Genomic DNA, 21252 nt, shown 5'->3' on the forward strand with positions numbered 1-21252 from the left:
AAATACACAACAATAGCAGAATACATATTATTTTCAAGTGCAGCTAGAATAGTACTAAGATAGACAACATTCTGGGGTGTAAACAAGTCTCAATAAATTTAAGTGCAATCATATTATATATGTTCTCTGACCCCAACAGAAATAAAATTAGAAATTACTAGAAGATAACTGGAAGGTCACTATATATTTGGAAATTAAATGACACACTTCTAAATAACCAATGAGTCACAGAAGGAATCACAAAGGAGATTAAAAAATATTTTGAAGAGAATGAAAATGAAAATACAACATATAAAATTTTGTGGGATGCTGCTAATACAGTGCTCAAAGGGAAATTTATAGCATTACAAGCTTATATGAGAAAAGAAGAAAGATTTCAAATCAATGATCTAACACAGGGGTTTGCAAATTTTTTTCTGTAAAGAGCCAAATGGTAAGGCCATACAGTTTGTGTCACAACTACTCAACTCTGCTGGTGCAACACAAAAGCAGCCATGAGACAAATCTAAATTTGGCTGTGTTCCAATAAAACTTTATTTACAAAAACAGGCAGAAAGCCAGATTTGGCCCATGGGTTGTAGTTCGCTGACCCTTGCTAGAATATGAACCCCACGAATACAGAGAATTTCATCTGTTTTGTTAACTGCTGCATTCCAAAAGCCTGGAACAGTGCATGGCCCTTAATTCATAACTAATATAATATTCATAGATTGAATAAATGTATTTAATCCTCAGAATAGCCACGCAAGTTAAATATAATTATCATCTTACAAATGAATTTCTTGTTTCTTCTACTCTTTACTCTCTTCCTTCACTCACTCTATAAACACATTCAATGACCTAGACTTTTTTTTTCCCTGGGCTTAGTGTTTTCAGAAACATATATACAGTTGTGTATGTGCTTGGTGAATTTTTACCTGTGGCTACTAATTATCTATTATCTAAAAAGGAATTCTAAAGAGAGAAAGACTGAGGGATGGGGAGAAAATATGGTTGAATGTATGTGCGTGTGGAGCAGCTGGTGCCTTCAAACCTCTGACCTTTCAGTTGGCAGCTGAACGTTTAACCACCGTGCCACCAGGGCTCCTCCAAATGAGTATACTGAGGTATAAAGATTTGTAACGCCACTAATAAGCTACAGAACCAGAATCTAAACACAGGTCTGTCTAATTCCCAAGTCCTGTGTGTTTTCCACTACATTACACTGATAGAGCTGAATTATCATTGAATAATTTTACAAACACACATTCACACCATAACGTTCATACTGTCTGCCTGTTCTTCTTACTTACTCGTGGTTTACACTTTCCTGAATCTTTAAGGGCCAAATGAAGAAGGCAGTGATATATTAAAACTATTATCTTTATGTTTATACCTTCATCTGTATCTTTACCTACATATTTACATTATATATTTATATGCTTAGTATTTAGGACTACAATTGATGGAACTAAACGACTAGACTGAATCCTGAATACAAAGACCTTTGGTTCTATGGCTAGAAAGACTAGAGACTTAGCTTATTTAAAACAGTCAACATGCCTAGAGGAATAAGTCAATTTCATGAATGCAGACACGTAGCATATATGAGTGCAACATTAATTTGTATTTATTTTTTAAATGCACAGAAAATTTAAAAACAAACACCGTAACATCACATTCTCCTTTGCCTTAAGAACGTCTTCCTTCCAACCTCCCATAAAGCAAGTGGGCCTTCTGCTGTTGGGTTACTCACACACAGAAGCCCTTTCCAGCGGGCCACTGTTGCCTGCTTGCAACAAACTGCTCCCATCGATGATCACACACATCTGCTTCCCTTCACAAGTCAATAATCTAAGGCAGCTGTTTTCCAAAAATAGGCATTAGAAAGGCACCAGAGCAGTTCTGAATGTAGATTCAATGGACTGCTCATCTTTCTGCCTTTGCTTAGCTAGCCTGAGGTTTATCATCATCTCAATAAAAGCAGGGAAGTGGAAGGCGCCAACTACCACTTTGTCAAATTTTCCCTCTTCAGATGCTCAGGACAAAATTTTTAAAACTGTGTGTGCATAGGACCAATACTGCATACTAAGAAGCTATTAAGGGGTAAAACAAATAGCATCCACACTGTTTGCCTGCCTTAAAGGCTTAATGTTTATTACAATCTAACGCCATACTGATTGATGGAAATGCCATGATGCAAAGAAACTCAACTTATACAACCACTGAAAGATTACTAAACTCAGTAAACAGATAAAAGTAAATAAAAAATGATATAATAAAGCTAAACTTTTCAGCTTCTTGACTGCCAGATCTTGCAATAAAAATATATCTAAATTTTATGAATGAACATAAATCTTTGCGACAAAAAAAAAAAAAATGCTTACTGAACCTAAACAATAAGGCTAAGCAGTATCTTATCCACAACAAATAAAAGCAAGAAATGTGTCCTTAAAGAGTTAAATTTTTGATACTCAAATATTAACTTATAATAAGCAGGTTATACTGGCTCCTGTAAAATATAGCCTTGCTTATAAAAAAAAAAAAAAAAAAATTTTTATGCAAGTGTATTTTAAAGCAAATATTCCCCTTTAATGTTAAGCATCAAAGAAGATGAAAGTAATAGCCACTGTTTATGGAGTGTTTGGAAACCCTGGTGGCGTAGTGGTTATGTGCTATGGCTGCTAATCAAAGGGTCGGCAGTTCAAATCCACCAGGCGCTCCTTGGAAACTCTATGGGGCAGTTCTGCTCTGTCCTATAAGGTCGCTATGAGTCGGAATCGATTCGACGGCACTGGGTTTGGTTTTTTGGTTTATGGAGTGTTTAGAATGTTCACTTTTCATTATCTTTCCACTTAATCCTTACAAAAACATATGCCCCAGAGCACAAAATTTGTAAGGGGGTAGAGCTGAAATCCCAGACAAATCTACTCTAAACTAAACCCCATGGTCTTAACTCTTAAGCTATCCTGCATCCAGTAAGAATCAAAATATACACTGTATCACATACAAAGAAGCCAGGTGTTATGGATTGAACCGTGTCCCCCCCCCCCCCCCCCCGCCCAAAAACAGGTGTTATAAATCCTAACCTCTATGCCTGTGGTTATAATCCCATTTGGGAATGGGTTGTCTTTGTTATGTTAATAAGGCTGGATTAGTGTAGGGTGTTTCTTGAGTCAATTTCTTTTGAGATATAAGAGATTAAATGCAAACTGGCAAGAAGAGATTGGAAAGACACATGCCAAGTCACATGCAGATCGCCAGGAGCAGAAGCTCAGAGGACACAAGGACCTTCATCCAGAACTGACAGAGAAAGCTTTTCTCTACAGCCAGCGCTCTGAATTCAGACTTCTAACCTCTTAAACTGTGAAGCTAAATAAATTTGTTTGTTAAAGCCATCCACTTGTGGCATTTCCGTTGTAGCAGCACTAGATAACTAAGACACCAGGATTAATAGAGACTAAGGGTAGCTATGAGTCGGAATTGACTCGACGGCACTGGGTTTTTTGAAGGCTCGCTGTGAGTTAGAATCGACTCAACGGCAATGGGCAAAAAGGGAAACTGTGGAGCCCTGGTGGTGCAGTGGTTAAGAGCTATGGCTGCTAACCAAAAGGTCGGCAGTTAGAATCCACCAGCCACTCCTTGGCAACCCTATGGGGCAGGTCTACTCTGTCCTACACGGTCAGTATGAGCTGGAATCAACTGGACAGAAATGGGTTTGGTTTTTTGGATTAAGGGAAACTGTAATCAGAAATCACATCTTGACACCTAGCAATCTCCATTATCAAAAGAGTAGAACCAGTTACAAGAACATTTTATGCTTTGCTTTTTTTCAACCAGGTTACTGTGATAACCCTTCAACATTCCCCATCACCAAAAAATTAAGTCCATTCCTTATGAAACACAGAAGTAATATACCTTGAGGTATATAAAGTAATAAACACTGAAGCTTTAATCATTCACAGAGCTCTTGGTTATATAAAAATGTGATAAACACTGGAAAAGTTTTCCTATAAATAACAACCACATAATGCACACTATAAGAGCTTCCAGCCTTGATGTGTGCTAAATTATAAAATAACCTTATACTAACTTTTTAAAGACGTCCAAGTTCCCTAAAGGCAAGAACGTATTGAATATATTTCTGCTCCATACCCAGGACTGCTGTATAAATTGGTTTTTAAAAGTATTATTCCAGAGAAATAGGAATATTTAAAACTCTATTGCTTCTGTTCACAGTAACTAATGCTATTCCTTTCTCTGCCAGGTATCCCCAACTTCTCCCTCTTATCAAAATAATGACCCACTGATTTAGCACATAATTATGGGTTAAGCTCTGTACTATGTACTTCATGTATTATCTCTTTTAATCCTCTATACACAGTCCTATAAAATAGGTACTAGTATATTACTCCTATTTTACAGATGAGGAAAAGTAGCCAACTGCCTGAGGTCACACTGCTAGTAAGTGACAAAAACAGAATTTCAAACTAGGTCTGTCTCACTACAGGGCCCTTGTTTTTTAACCATGATGAGACCCAGAAGGGACCCTTGAGATAATCCAATCCTCACCTTATAGATGAGGACACTTTAACACAAAGGGTTTAGGTGATATATTCAAGGTCATAATCTTGATTACTAGTAGCACCAGGAGAAAACCCCTGGGCTTGGTTCTCTACGCTCCTTTTACTACCCCTCATAGCCTTTTCCTAAAATTTAAAAATAAAAATACATTCTGATTTCCTACGCAAATAAGCATTCCCATAAACTGTCAATCTGACTCACTGATCCTCAGTTGATCCTCTCTAATTTCTTTAAAGCCTCCAAAAGGCACTAGGTTTTATGCCAAAGGCTGACTTAGAATGACCAATATTTTTACAATTGAAATAATAATGTAATTTATAATTAGTTAAGGTTCTTAAATAGATATTAAATCAAGAGCTAAACTAATGCAATCTGAAACATTTTATCAACTATAGTAATCAACCTTTCTCAAAAAATTAACAGCAAAATCTGAGAGATTTCAAAATCATTGTCAAATCACAGAATACCAGCCTCATTTATTTAACCAAATTGCTTTTAGCTGATGCTGCAGAAAAACAACAGAATGCCTTAAACACACACATAAGAATAACCTGAATTACCAGACAAGATAGGGTTCACTCACATATGAGCTCATAATCACGGACACTGAAAGCAACAAAATAGAATATAATGAACCACACTCATGAATTAAGATACTGATTATAGTCCTTTTTCCAAAGCTAATTCTAAGAGGACTCTTCCTTGATTCATGTCGTTATTAAAACTGTTTGCATTTCACAAGCATGTTTAAACATCACAGGCTGAACAAGGTAAATGATGCCACTAAGAAATACACAAGACAAAAAGACATTTTGTTAAGGATAAGACATATATAATTTTGCAACAATGTTGTTGTCAGGCGCAGCTGAGTCAGTTCCAACTCACACTGACCCTATGTACAATAGAACGAAACACTGCCTGGTCCTGTGCCATCCTCACAATCATTGTTAGGCTTAAGCCCGTGATTGCAGCCACTGTGTCAATCCACGTGGTTGAGGGTCTTCTTTTTCCCTGACCCCCTATTTTACCAAACATAATGTCCTTCTTCAGGGTCTGATCCCCCCTGTCTTAGACATAACCAAACAACTTGTGAATTTGGTCTTCTGGTTTTAAGGTTTAGAACCACAGTCTCATGGAACAACTCAATCAAATGTCATAATATAGTTCATAAAGTATATTTTCTACATCCTAGTTTTGTGAGTAGTATCTGGGGCCTTAAAAGGTTGTAATCTGCCACCAAAGATACAACTATTGGTGTCTACCCATTTGGAGCAAAAGAAAAAGAAGGAAACCAAATATTCAGAGAAGAAACTTGTCTACAGGGCTAATAGCCCTGCCTACACAAACCATGGCCTGATCTACCCTGACTGTTCTCATCAGGGCCTCAGTAGATCAACCTGGATAGAAAGGGAGAAAAATGTGGAACAGAACTCAAATTCTTATAAGGTCCAGAATTTTTGGACCATTTGAGACTCGGGGACTCCCCAAGACTATCACCCCGAGGTACTCTTTAAACTTTGAAACCCAAACTATCCCCTGAGGTTATCTTCCAGGAAATAACAGAGTGGTTCATAAAATAAAGAATATAACCCACGTGGGGAGAAGAAGGGATAGGATCTTTGTTTTTTAAGAGGTTTTTTCCACATATTTCATTCCAAAGTGCACATATAATCCTCTTTGCTATCCCACATGGTTGTGGTTGAAATGACACAGTGGTGGTGACCGTGGGATGGCAGTGGTGCACAATTATTTAAAGCAGTTAAAATTGAAAACTTTAAGAGTATGGATATCTAATGGAGAGTAAGCCATAAATTTTTGTTTAAGTACGTATGTCAGAAATAAAAGGATGTTTAAGGTAATGCTACAGCATTTCAATCACAAAAGCTGACAAGATTCCACATTCCATATGCTTTTTTATTAGGTTAGGCTTGAGGCCTAGAGATTGGGAAACCCATTGGGAAAGGAGCTTGTTTGTTGCTTCAGGTGGATTTTTAGTCTTTTTTTTCCTTACATCAACAACAATTCGAGCAACCCTGCAGCTCTGCTTCACTTTGTCTTTACTCTGGACTGAGAGAAGTTTCTATCTGGGACATTGCCGGTCTTATGACTGAACTAAAGAATCAATGAATCTCACACTGGCTTTTACAGCTTCTATTCAGAAGTGATACATGTCACTTGATAATTATTTAAAAATAAAGTCATTCAATTCAATAAGAAAAAAGTCACAGGTTTTGAATTCCATAAGAGAAAACATTGATGCATTACTTCTGGCACTCCATGACTGATCAAAATAGGATTTTAATCATTATGAATAAAGAGTTAATAGAATTAACATAAAATTAGTTACCTTTTTAATTGTTCTTGCTAGTTACAGAATTTAGTTACGATAAATATTTGTATTTCCTACTTTCATCAGGGTATAATTAAGCCATCTCCTAAGTGTATTTTTTTATCTTCCCCAGCTCTGGTTTTCTAAGGAAATGGTGCTTTGGCCCTGACCTTGTCAATTTTTTGTCCCAATGACAGAGTAAAACTGTCAAACTTGAATATTTCCCAGTGATTGCTTAATTAAAACTCGATTCTCATAAGAAATACACATTAGAATATTTCTTCACTTTTTCAATAGTTATCTTATGCTCTCATTATTAATTTGACAGGATTTTCCTTAATAATTTAAAAAATAATTATTCTGACCCAAGCATAATCTAGAATTAAAAATTGCTACTTACAGGTATCATCCAGTTAGCCAGGTCACCATACTTGGAAACCTGCATCGCTCCTAGCATTGTTAGATCAACATGTCCCCTGAGAAGAAAAAAAGGAGCTATGAAGCAAACTCACAAGTTTTACATTATCCTTCACTAAACACTATCATCAATTAAAATTAATAAGTGATTCTGTGCCCCCAAAGTACATTTGTTTTCCCTTAACCCGCAAGTGAATTCCAAATAGATCAGCTCTAAGCTCACACTTATTTTATCCATCCCTTTTTATGTGAAGAAATCATCATTAAGAATTCTTTAAAAATTATACCCTACATTAGCTCCAAAACCAAATTAAAAACAGGTGTATATTATGAATTTGTTTCCTTGAGTGGTGTGAGGGATACAACTCCATTTGAAGGCAACCACAAGCTACGAAGTGAATACACAGTCTGAAGAAACATTTGATCCTCAGAAAGAACCTTAGCAATATTTACTTCAATATAGTAGACACACGCATGGATGCTTATTCCATTTTTTGGGTTGTTTTAATAATAGCAGGCTGGAGATATCAACTCCCAACATTCAATTTGAATAATTTCACATATTGTTGCAGCCAAACAAACCTGTGATAGTTTTATGGCTGGGAGATGTGCTGTTTTCCAGAGCCTTGCTAACTCACTCAGGGGATGACTCAGCTCATTCCACACCATGTGAAACACAAGGGGCGCAGTTATTACATACCCTCTAATCATTGCAAATGATTCATCGCTGGAGAAATAAGAGGCTCCTGGAAGAACAGTAACTGTTTCCTTGCCTAAACACATACACACACAAGAGAAGAAAAAAGAAAAGGCTATTACATTTTTAAGAGTATCATGGTAAAGAAAGAGGTCTGCACCCTCTTCTCTGTTTCTTAAAGAACTAAGGCTTCCTTCACCAAAATGCAGTGGCACAGGAAGAAGGAAAAGGGGTGGGGGACACCGTGGGAACCAACGGACCCTGTGAAGAGAACACTTTGTTACTGACATTGTTAAGAATTACCCTTGCACTATGATAATAAAAAGTGACCAATTTTTAGTTTTATTACTGTTTTGAAATTCTCTACACAAAATGCCCACCCCTATTGCCTATACCCAGGGAACACCACTCCCAGTCCCTTCACAAGACACAGCTAAAATGCTAACAGTAGTGAGGAGCAAAGGAATTCTTGGGATGACACCTGTCAGAATCCAGTGCTACTGTAAGTCACTGGGGCAAAAAGATCGTGAAAGAGACATGATCACAAGAAGAAATGCAATTTAGAAGGGAATGACACAGGAGATACCCCTCAGATTTAAAAAAAAAAAATCAACAAATAACAGAGGACCCATCTACTTCTAACATAATCAGAACTGAGCCCACTTCCTCAATCTTGCCCTCTCTCTCCCTCCCTCTTCTCTCTCTCTGCCCCTTGTCTTTCTTCCTTTCCCTATAAGACCATATTATAAACTGTATGATTTTGGTAAAATCAGGAAAAACATATTAATACTGGCCAACATATTTAATGTTAACTTCCAAGAGGTTCTCTTACATCTCAAGTTCAGAGCTGGAACAGACCTTTGAGACTATGTGGGTGACTCCTGTCTGGTGGCAAGATGAGAAGGAAGAAGGGGACAGGAGCTGGTTGAATGGACATGGGGAATACAGGGTGATGAGGAGGAATGTGCTGTCTCATTAGGGGGAGGGCAGCTCGTAGTTCACAGCAAGGTGTGTATAACTTTTTGTATGAGAGACTGACTTGATTTGTAAACTTTCACCTAAAGCACAATAAATTAAAAAAGACCTTTGAGGTCACCCCGTCCTCACACAACCAGTATCACCTGACGCATATCCAAGCTGCTTCCTTCTTGGGATCTGTCTCCTGTCTGTCCAGGAGCTACAGGTGTCAGGAAGCAGCTTTGGTCTCAGCCAGAAAAATGCTCACATGCCACTTTGGCAAAGATAAGTCTGAGAATGCTCCACACATTGCCCTAGTGTAATGGGACAGACAAAAAGAAGGGGAAGGAAAGCTGTGATGCCAAGCGTGGGACTGAAAGAGGGAAAAGCACCAGGGCACAACGGGACTAAAGTGGTCCACCCATCCCAACTGTACAACACAGCAATCCCCTCAGCTTCTTAAGTCTTTCCTGAAAGCTACCATCACCATCAATATTCCCCCTCTGTTTGAGAACATGTGGAGGAAGAATGAACCTATTTACATCATGCTAAAATATTTATTCTCTGCAGAAGTATGATTATAAATGATGGAAACATTTTCTCATTTTTCAAAGCACCACAAAACTAAAAAAAACTTTGGAAAATACTTTCTGGTGTGGTCAGTAGGGGCTTTTGGATAACATGTAAAACTTGAAGGATTAAATGAGATAATCATGTAGCCCTCACTTCAGTGACTGGCACACAGAAAGGGCTCCATAAATGTTGGCTTTAATTATTGTCATTATTTTTATTTCTCTCTCCAAACCTACTTAGAAAAGTGACAGTGCCAGGCCGTTGCCACTTCAGGAATAAATGGCACAGGATCAAGTGATTGACTGATATGCTGGGGTTATACAGGCAGCACGTGAGCTCTAGGTTTTAGGAAAGGCATAACACAACTAAATCTTTGCCTAACACAGCTTCTTCTATGCCCAGCAAATTCAGATTCTCCAATTCTGCAAGGTGGAGGGTCAAGGAAGAAAAGTTTGTAGGATAAAAAGAAAGAGAAACATAAAAATCACAATTCTTTGTTCTCTAAGTGCTAAATTAAACAATGCCTTCCAAAGGGAAATCGTGACTAGTTGTAGCACATTAAAAAAAAAAAAATAGAGGGCATTATTTACCATTTTATAGGAAACTTTGAGATCAATTGGCAGAGCCTTCCACTCCCTCATGTGATTTATGAAGCAATGTTCTATTCAAAGAGTCCAGAAAAAAACTCTCATAAAAAAAGTTATTGTCAGGCCCCTGCTAATACATTCTGACATCTTCTAAATTACATTCTTCTGAAGAAAAGTTAATTTTCAGCATTTTCAAACAATATTGAAACAAAAATAAATATCCTAAGTCAGAGTCCACGTTTTTCAAATACAATGCCCAAATCTGGTCATGAAAAGTCATGTAACTATAATCAATGTCACATAAAGAGGGTTTTCTTATTTGATTACTTCTGATTGATTTTTGTTTTCTTCAGTTTTTCAAAGTTTTTTCTAAATCCCTTCAAGATGTTCAGACAAAAGAGTTACTAAGTTTCATATTTACCAAGTCCTTGGCTCATGACTTAATAGGGAATTCTCCAGATATCAAGTAAATATCTACTATGTACCATGTACAAAGCACAGTTGCTCTAAACTAGTTATTCTCAAACCTTAGCAGCCATCAGAATCACATGGCAGGCTTATAAAATACAAATGGCGGAGCCCAACTTCCAGAGTTTCTAATTCAATAGGTATGTGATGGGACCTGAGAATTTCCATTTCTAACAAGTCCCCAGGTGATGCTGATGCTGATGCTGTGAGTCTAGAGACCACACTTTGAGAACCGCTGCTCTGGGCGAAAGGAACAATCTGGCAAAAGAGATAAATATACACAAATAATTACATGGGAAAATGTGGTGTGTTTTCAGAGAGAGACACTACATGTGTGCTGGGTTCAGGCGAAGGACATTTCTGAGTTGTAGAAGGATTTGGAGAGGACAAATAAGCTGGAACTTGAAAGAGAGGTAGAATGCATTTTCAATAGGCAATTCCTGGTGGAGACATGGGGATAAAAGCGGAAGCAGGCAGAACCAAAAGCTGGTGAAAGGCACAGTAAGAGCAAAGTCCTGGAGCAAGGAAAGTAGGCATCACAGTCAGAATACACCTAGTGGTCTAGTGTGGGTGGACAAAGACATCCTTGTAGGGCGCAGAGTAGGATAAGGCTGGAAAGGTAGGTGGCAACCCCTAGGTAGATCTTGCATGCCGTGCTATTTGCACATTCACCTGCAGGCCTGTGACTGTAGTATGTGTACCTCCAGAGCAGGGTTTCTCGTCCTCAGCACTACTGACTAGACAGATACTTCTTCGTTGTGGGGGGGCTGTTCTGGTTATTGTAGGTTATTGCAGAATGCTTAGCAGCATCCCTCTATTCACTAAAGCCATTAGCACTCCCCGAATTATGACAATCAAAAATGTCTTCAGACATTGCCAAATGTCCCTTAGAGGGGTGCAAAATCACGTCCTCTGTACAGTGAGAACCACAGGACAGGGGCCAGGGATATTTATAAGCCACAAGATTAACATGGTGATTCTTTCTAAAGCAGTTTTAATCAAGAGTAGGTCGCATTTAAAATTATATTTGTACGATAAAATCAGCAAGCAATATTAAGAAATAAAAGAATGCAAAATGCATACTAATTTGAAAGCTAAAAATATGTAACTTATTGGAGATTTTGCAATTGCACTGGGCTACTTCATGTTCAAGCCCAGATCATCACAGAACCTCTGAAATGTTCTAAGCCCCACCTTCCGCGCATCTGTAGAAGTCACGTTCTCAAGAGGGGTAGCTTAGTCTATACAGAAGACGGCCATAGGCCAGGAGCAGAAGACTGTGTGAGTTCAGTCTCTCACAATGTGATCTTGAGCACAGCACTTCACCTTTCTGGGCCTCAGTTTCCCAATCTGTATAGTGTGGTTTCCTTTAAAGCTGAAATGGTATAATACGTGTGAAAAAGCAGGGTGTATGTTATACAGTGCTATACAAATGGTGATTCTTTTTTATGCAACCATGTGAGACTATTATTCAGGAGAAGCCTTTCTTAGAAATAATTCCATTATTATTTAAAAATTTTTAATACACTGATTATACCCAGAAACATAACTCTTTGTGTTCATTCAAAGCGATTTTCATACAGATCTTTTCAAATTAACAAACAATGGGATCTTCCAAGTAATTTCCAGGTAATTTGGGGAGTTGGGAAAAGCACCAATTTATATTCTGTTCTCCAGTTCAAAGTATTTCCTCCTTCATATGGAGGGCTCCATAATTGAAAGGGCCAAAAATCACTAAGAGGACTTATATGAGTTGGGATATTATGAAAATGATTTGCAACTTTGTCTACCATAAACAATGAATTATACGTGGCTTTTCAGAGGTGGAAGTATAACATGGGCGGCTTCCTTAGGGCTGAGCCACTTTTAACTTCAATGGAATCAGAAATTCCTACTGTCTAACAATGTCACTGAAAAGACTATTTTTCCAAGGAAAGTGGATTTATGAACTCAAGCCTGAAATCTAGAAAATGGAGTTATTCATTTTGCAAAGAGCTCACTAACATCATAAATTAATTAAACCAAGCGGCAAATATTTTCACAGATCAGTGAACTATTGCTAAAGGGTACAGCACAATTAAATTACAGCCTTGGTTAGAAGTCACTGCTTTATCACAGTGGGCCTTTCAGAGTTGAGTGGTGTTAACTAATTCAACTATTCAACCAGAAGCTGTTTTACTTCCCAAAATCCTAAGTATCAAACATCAATTCTACTTGGCAGCTGGCCTTTATGTTCAACTCGTATAACTATTCTTCTGAGATTTACACATACTATTTTTAAATTTGAAGAATAATACTTTTGTGGGGGTAGAGTGAATAGGAGTAAGAGAAAATGGTGCAGAAAATCATGCTAGAACATAAAAATTAGTATCTTGCAGGCAGCCCCATTCTAAGGAGAATTTACAGCCCCAGTGTGGGCAGCAGCACTGCCTCAAGCACAGGCAGTGATGACAGCCAGGAGGCCTGACCTGTTCTTCCTCCTCTCAGCTGCTAATGGATGTGACTGTATGTCCCAGTCAAAAATATGTCTACTAAAAACCAAAGCACAGGGATACAGGAACAAGAGAAGACAAGGCTAAGCCCACAATTCAAACAAACTCTGCGTTGCTCATGTTAGTGGACTGTACTAAGTGGCAGAGACATCCTTAAGCATCTTGTACACTTTGGAGGATGTTCTCTCACTCCAGTGAGGACTAGAGGAGTATAAGTACCACCTATGAAAAAAACCCCAACGTGCTGGATCTTTTCTTCTTTTGTCACTACAGATCCGCTCTCCACCCTCCACCCTCCTGAGAAGGCTGACCTATTTTAATTTGGGATCGGCCAACAGGAAGCACAAAGAGGAGATCCAGAAGAGGAGAAACCACCGCCTGGGTTGCTACAAGTTGGCTGTGTTCCTCTCCCAGCAGCCATAGTTCCTGTCAGGTGGCCTCTCCTACAGCTGCCCCTTCAGCCTGCAGGAGATAACAGCTCCCTGTGGTACTTCACCATCCCTTCCTGGTTGCCCTTAACCCTGTCCACAAATGATCCCTTCCTTAAACTCTACTCAATTATCCTACTTGAGAATGCTATCTATTTACAGCTAGGGCCCTAAATTGATTGTTCCATCAAAGTTCTTTCCATTAACCTTGTTCCACACTCTATCTGCATTTTTTCCTTTATTTTATTCTGAATTGGAGGAGCCCTCGAGCAAACAGGCCAGGCAAAGAGGGGCTGGGAAGACATCTCCCCGGTCAACAAAAATACAATGGAGCACTCTCCAGGAAAGAGAAAGATTCAAACCCAGATCTTTATTATTATTTGGCACAGAACTAAATTGACAGCAAAGAAAAAAACTAAACAAATGTGTAATAAGCGAGTTTACCTGCATTGATTAGGTCTGCATCAACTTCATCTTTTAATGGATATGGACCCTGACAAACAAAGTACACATTCAATTAGTAAACAAAGTTTCTCACTGAATCACATACTAAAACTGTAATATAAATAGCTTCCCCCCAAATCCTGAGATTATCATCAAAAGATTTAAGGTGACCTTTTAAAAATAATTCCTATATTTCAAGACTATTTCTCATATTGACTAGTTTTCTCCACACTAGTAATTGTGGTTGGACAATGAAAAGTATTTTCTAAACCTGAAAGAACTGTTATTAGAAATACAGTTCAATAAATCAAAATTACTTAGTATCTATTATAAAGCCAATGTTATTCAGAAACCTTTCTGGTAGTATCAATGAAAAAAAAATTTTTTTTTTTTTATCAATGAATACGCACTAAATAGCCATATTATTTTCACTAGAAGGAGCCGCTGAGGCAAGGTTTCAGCTTTTGGATGTACAGGACCTAAAGATCTGAATTTGGGGTTCTAACCTTACCTCTCACTTCATCTAAATTTTTATATCCTTATTTTCCCTTTCCTCAGTTATTTTTGGTTACTTTTTTAAAAAAAAAATATATATATATTTTATAAGACATGAATGGTACCAGTAGTTACATAAAATAACCTATATTAAAAGTATAAAGGAAAAGAAGGAACCCAAAAAATGTGGCCAGTATAAGAAATATTGGTTGTGAAATTTTTATGAGCTTTCTCAAGAGGGACTGTAAATATATTATACAAATAAATTGAATTGGCAACTGTGATGGTTAAGATTGTGTGTCAACTTGGCTGGGCCATGATTCTCAGTGTTTCAGCAGTTGTATAATGTTGTGATCACTTTCCTGTTGCAATGTGATATGGGATCACCCCCATGATGGAATCTGCTGCGCGGTATCGGCGGGGTGGGGCCTGTGGTGGGTGGCTCACCACCCCATCAGCCTTCATCTCTCCGCCTTCTGCTGCCTACTTCCTTCCTGCTCACCTTGCAAAGGTTGTTGGCTTGTTCTGAATCCAGCAGCCGTCTCTTGACTGATCTCTGGTTCTTGGGACTTGAGCTAGCAGCTTACCTGTCCATTTTGGGATTGGCCAATCTTCACAGCCTGCGAGCAAGAGTTTTGCTCCCCGACCTGCCTATCTTGGGTTTGCCAGCCCCTGCAGCTAAATGACTCAGGAGAAACCCTGTGATCTTGCCAGCCGACCTTGGAGATTCCTCGACTGTCACAACCTATGAGCAGGATCCCTGCTCTCCAACCTGCTCATCTTGGGTTCACCAGCTTCTGCAGCTCTGTGAATTGGGAAAGGGCTCTATCCTGATCCAAGGACTTAGACGTTCCAACTATAAATCTCTCCATATATGTTTATACGTATTACTGGTTTTGCTTCTCTAGAGAACCCAACTAATGTTTTGTTATTGTTGTGAGGTGCTGTCAAGTTGATTCCAACTCACAACAATTCTATGTACAACAGAACAAAACATTGCCAGGTCTGGCATCAGACAATGTTCCATTGCTATTCTTAAGGTTTTCACTGGTCAATTTTTTTTAGAAGTAGATTACCGGGTCTTTCTTCCTAGTCTGTTTTAGTCTGGAAGCTCCACTGAAATCTGTCCGCCATGGGTGATTCTGCTGGTATTTGGGATACCAGTGGAAAAGCTTGCGGCATCACAGCAACACACAAGCCACCACAATTAGACAAACTGACAGAAGAGTGGTGGATGTTTTAGACCTGTATAAATTTTCCTTTAAACACTGGCCATGGGTAATTCTCCTAAACTTATTTTCCTTTTCTGCAAAATGAAGTAGTTAGTCACATTAGACAACCTCTTCAAAAAAAAAAAAGAAAAAAACCTTTCTGCCGTCGAGTCAATTCCGACTTACAAAGACCCTACAGGACAGAGTAGAATTGCCCCATAGGTTTCCAAGGAGTGGCTGGTGGATTCAAACTGCTGACCTTTTTGGTTTGCAGCCAAGCTCTTAACCACTGTGCCACCAGGGCTCCTAGATAACCTCTAAGGTACCTTAAATCTGAGTCATTGACTTCAATATGAATCTGATTTTTATCTAGATACATATCATTTTTGTCTTTGAAAATGTTTATTTTGATTACTGAGCCAATCAGTATCAACTATATGGTCATGACCATTTGTTTTATTCATAATTATATTTTAAATACTGGAAATGCATTTTCCATGTGTACAACCGTTATTACATAAACAATTAAGATCTACTGAGAATAAAAAAAAGATTAAACTATTATACATTGGTAAATTATAAATAATCCCTACCATAGTTAAAATTAAATAAAAAATGTCATCCAGGAAGCAAAAGTAGTTCTTAATTTTATTATAATATTGAATAAAAGTATATCCTAATATATGAGAATATTGAGTCCATCTGAAGGTTAACCTCGAGTAAGAGAAAATGCTACCTCTCTTTGGATAACACGGCCTCAAACTAAGAATTAAATGAAAACAACTTCTAAGACTTTTTGAATTAATCAACCATCAGAAAAAAGACCCTGTTCTAAAGCAGAAAACTTACTCTTCAGTTTCTCATTCAGGACCTCAGTGATTTTTATTAAACACAGAAATGTTAGCAACATTCATTATCTTGTCCAACCACAGAAGAGTTAGAAATAGTCAACAAAAAAGGAAACTGTGAGGTCTCTCCAAAGCAGGGACAAGGACCGGGAGGGGAGATGGCAGCTGACAAGCTAACAGACGGACAAGGGGCGAGCAGTGGTCAGAACACTCCTATAGTCAGGAAATTACTGTCTACTGCACAAAATACAAAATTAGATGTTTCCTTTTTAAGAAAACAGTTAAATATTGTATTATGAAGGGGAAAAGAGGGAAAAACAAGGTTGGGAACTTTAAGCTAACAACTGCCTTGGTGATCAAAAGATTTCACTATATGAAATATCTCATCCTCCATCAAGACTGAATAAATTAAACTTTAATTTCCATCTTACCAAACCCAGGACTCCATTTTCACTTTGAAGATGAACAGTTATATTTGGACTGATAAAGTTGCTGGCCAGGAGAGGGATTCCTATGCCCAAATTAGCTGGAGAAAAAGATGTTAAGGTCCAGTGTATAGGAAGTAGAGAGACTGTGCTATAAACCTTTTACTTACATAAATCTGTACTGAAGCCTTCTTTAAAGGACACTGGCTCTAAATATAGTGACTAAATAAATCTTTCAGTCACCCTCTGGGCATTACTTTGTAATTTTTCAGAACGATTATCTTCAATAGTCTTAGCTTTTTCAATAACACTGATATCAACAGTGGCTTCAATAGGTTCCCCAAGAGGTTATTTATGTTGTAAAACATATTTTACTTTCATCTGGATAAAATAACAATAATTTGAACTTATGTATTATGACTGATATGCTACTAAACATGGTTGGGTTTTGTTTAAAAACTCTTCTCACTATTCAAAACTTCCACTAAAAATAAAGAAGATTTAATATTTAAAAACAGGCTTCTTGTTCTTAGTTGCCATCAAGTCAATTCCGATGCATGGCGACCCCACGTGTACAGAGTAGAACTGCTTCCTAGGATTTTCAAAGCTGTGACTTTTCAGAAGCAGATCACCAGACCTGCACATCCAGGTGTGTTTGAACCACAAACCTTCCAGCTAGTAGTGGAGTGCTTAACCGTTTGCACCACCCAGGCATTCCAAAAACAAGCTACTATTTTTAAATTAAAAAAAAAAAAGATTTCTGACACAACCAAAATGACTGCCTAAAAGCATACTGACTGCTTCGGGTCACTCCAGTGCCATTCTTTGGTAACGGAAACTTCAAGACAGAGCTAGGAAACAAACTTTAAGTTTCGGCAAATACAATTGAGACCACATAAAAAGCTTTATTAAGGTATCAAAGAACTAACGGAAAGTGTTGAATCTTCTTCCCTATTATGTCAAAATACAGTCAACCATACTTTGTATGTGTTGGTGTGGATTCAATCCTTCTCAACACAGGCCGGCCGGCCAAATCATAGAGTGTCACACTGCCTGTAACTGCTGTCCACTCCCACAGTGCACTTCAAACCTCACCAGAATTGGTGCAAAGAATGATGACACTTTGATGAGATTCTAATAACAGTGAAATCATTACAAATCAGGACCAGAAAAAAGTAAAATCTATATTTCCTGCCATATTATAAACTACAAAGAACACGAGGATAATTCGATGAGCCAGGTTGCTCCTTGTGGGTACAGTTAGTCTATGAGGCCATGAGAATAGGTAGTTGGCTCACCTTTTAGCAAATCACAATCTAGTGCAGTGGTATTTGCACTTGATTTCTCACAGTGATGCACAGAACACACTGAGATATTAATTCTATTATGAGCAGGGATTTTCAGTTAAGAGCAACTCAAATTATAAGCCTTATACCTCAGTTCTTCATCATATTCTATAATTTTCTCAGGTCTTTAATACTTTTTAGTAAGTTAAACACCAGGAAGAGATAAGTATAAACTTTGCGCCGTAAAGATCATATGGAAAGACCATTTGAATGAATTGTCTTGCAAATATTTTCCATAGGCAATACAGTCTCAGTGAATAAAGAACACCTGTTGCTGTTGTTGTGTGCTGTGGAGTTGATTTTAACTCACAGCGACCCTGTAGGACAGGGTACTACTGTCCTTCAGGGTTTTCTAAGCTGAAATCTTTACAGGAGCAGATCACCAGGTCTTTTCTCCTATATAGTGGCTGGTGGTTTCAAACCATTGACCTTTTGGTTAGCAGGAGTGCACCATTATTACCTAAAATCGAGTTATACATTCAGTGTGTAATTATCAAAGGCAGGCCAATGGTCTGGGGTTAAGAAGAAACTCTAGTGATTAGCTTTCAACTGCTAGGTCAATTTAGTTGACTTCGTATCTTCTGACCGAAGAGCTGAAAAAGGAAGCAATTTTGTATCTTCCCCTATGAGCTCTCAATGTAACACAAGGTACAAACTAAAAAATAAAAATGAGGCAGTTGTTGTAGTTAGGTGCCATTGAGTCACTTCAGACTTAAAACAGCCCTACAGGAAAGAACAGAACTGTCCCACAGGATTTTCTAGGCTATAATTCTTATGGAAGCAGGCTGCTACATCTTTCCTCTGCAGAGCAGCTGCTGCATTCGAACCATCGATCTTTTGGTTAGTAGCCGAGCACTTAACCACTGCACCACCAGGGCTCCTTGAAAAAAAAGAGATAGTGGAGGTGAAAAGAAAAGGGAACACTCCCAGTCAAGACCACAGTCTGAAAGATGATATTCACAGACCAGGGGAAGCTTACAAAATGGAGATATTTGTCATGTTTTTAGTTACTTCTGTTCTGAGCCTTTAAGTATGCTTTCACTCTATTCACCATGCAACAAATATTTATTTTATCATATACAATTTGTACTTTACAGTTTAATGCTTGATATATTGAGAATTCACAAAATGGCAGACTCACTGGTATTTAAACGCATTCAAAATCCAAATACTAACTGTACTGAATTATCTCTACCCTGCCTCTTTTTTGTTAGTTAATGCAGAATTTGAATCATTCATTGAATACTCTTATAAAACATTAGACATAAAAGCGTACACTCACTCATGGGATCTTTGCCAAGGGAAGCAAGCATGTTGTTAAGCAGTTAGATTTTATGTTTCAGTTAGTATGCAAATACCAGAGTTAGAGAAGGTAAATAGCACTGGTTACAACTAGCACTTCTGAGATTTGAAACCCTCAGCTGGGGTAATCTCTTTTCCCAATAGCCTCTAGCCAAATATTAAGTTGTACTGAAATTCACTGTATATAGGCATACCTCGGAGATACTTCGAGTCCGGTTCCAGACCACCACAATAAAGCGAATATCACAATAAAGCGAGTCAAATGAATTTTTTGGTTTCTTAGTGCACGTAAAAGTTATGTTTACACTATACTGTAGCCTATTAAGTGTACAATAGCATTGTCTAAAAAAACAATGTACATACCTTAATTAAAATATGCTTTATTGCTTAAAAAATGCTAACCTTCATCTGAGCCTTTAGCAAGTTCTAATCTTTTTGCTGGTAGAGGGTCTTGCTTCGATGTTGACAGCTGCTGACTAATCAGGATGATGGTTGCTGAAGGCTGGGATGGCTGTGGCAATTTCTTAAAATAAGGCAGCAATGAAGTTTGCTGCACTGACTGACTCTTCCTTTCACAAAAGATTTCTCTGTGGCATGCCATGCTGTTTGATAGCATTTTATCCATAGTAGAACTTCTTTCAAAATTGGAGTCAATCCTCTCAAACCTTGCCTCTGCTTAATCAACTAAGTTTATGTAATACTCTAAATCCTTTGTTGTCATTTCCACAATGTTCACAGCAACTTCATCAGGAATAGATTCCATCTTAAGAAGCCACTTTCTTTTGCTCATCTTTAAGAAGCAATTTCTCATCCATTGAAGTTTTATCATGAGATTGCAGCAATTCAGTCACACCTTCAGGCTCCACTTTTAATTCTAGTTCTCTTGTTATTTCCACCACATCCGCGGTTACTTTCTCCATTGAAGTCTTGAACTGCTCAAAGTCATCCATGAGGGCTGGAACCAACTTCTTCCAAACTCCTGTTTATGTTGATATTTTGAATTCCTTCCATGAATCACGAATGTTCTTAATGGCATCTAGAACGGTAAATCCTTTCCAGAAGGCTTCCAATTTACTTTGCCCAGATCCATAAGAGGAATCACTAACTATGGCAGCAACAGCCTTACAAAATGTATTTCTTAAATATTAAGACTTGAAAGTCGAAATTTCTCCTTGATCGATGGTCGGCAGAATGGATGTTTTATTAGCAGGTGCCTTAGCCATCTACTGCTGCTATAACAGTAATGCCACAAGTGGATGGCTTTAACAAAGAGAAATTTATTTCCTCAGTGAAGTAGGCTAAAAGTCCAAATTCAGGCCAACAGTTCCACAGGAAGGCCTTCTCTGCCTCTTGGCCTTCTCATCAATCTTCCCCCAGACTAGGAGCTTCTCCACACAGGGACCCTGGGTCCAAAGGATGTGCTCTGCTCTTGACACTGCTTTCTTGGTGGTATGAGGTCCCCGTCTCTCTGCTCGCTTCTCCCTTTTATATCGCAAGAGATTGCCTCAAGACACAACCCAATCTTGCAGACTGAGTCCTGCCTCACTAACACAACTGCTGCCCATTCTCCTTCATTAACATCATAGAGGCAAGATTTACAACATACAGGAAAATCACACCATACTGGGAATCATGGCCCAACCAAATTGATACACACATTTTTGGGGGAA

General features: G+C 38.2%; 1 protein-coding gene across 5 annotated transcripts in view; it reads right to left on the reverse strand.

Annotated features, from left to right (window-relative positions):
• Positions 1 to 21252, reverse strand: part of OXCT1 (3-oxoacid CoA-transferase 1) — a 184423-nt gene that overhangs the window by 70906 nt on the left and 92265 nt on the right. For all 5 annotated transcript variants that reach the window (XM_049862962.1, XM_049862951.1, XM_049862982.1 and 2 more), the window contains 4 exons: positions 16941 to 17035; positions 13956 to 14004; positions 8010 to 8082; positions 7293 to 7368 (listed from right to left, as the gene is read on the reverse strand). In XM_049862962.1, the coding sequence (XP_049718919.1) occupies positions 7293 to 7368; positions 8010 to 8082; positions 13956 to 14004; positions 16941 to 17035 (293 nt within the window). The remainder of the gene's footprint in view (positions 1 to 7292; positions 7369 to 8009; positions 8083 to 13955; positions 14005 to 16940; positions 17036 to 21252) is intronic.

The sequence above is a fragment of the Elephas maximus genome, chromosome 2, assembly GCF_024166365.1.
Source record: "Elephas maximus indicus isolate mEleMax1 chromosome 2, mEleMax1 primary haplotype, whole genome shotgun sequence".
Lineage (NCBI taxonomy): Eukaryota > Metazoa > Chordata > Mammalia > Proboscidea > Elephantidae > Elephas > Elephas maximus.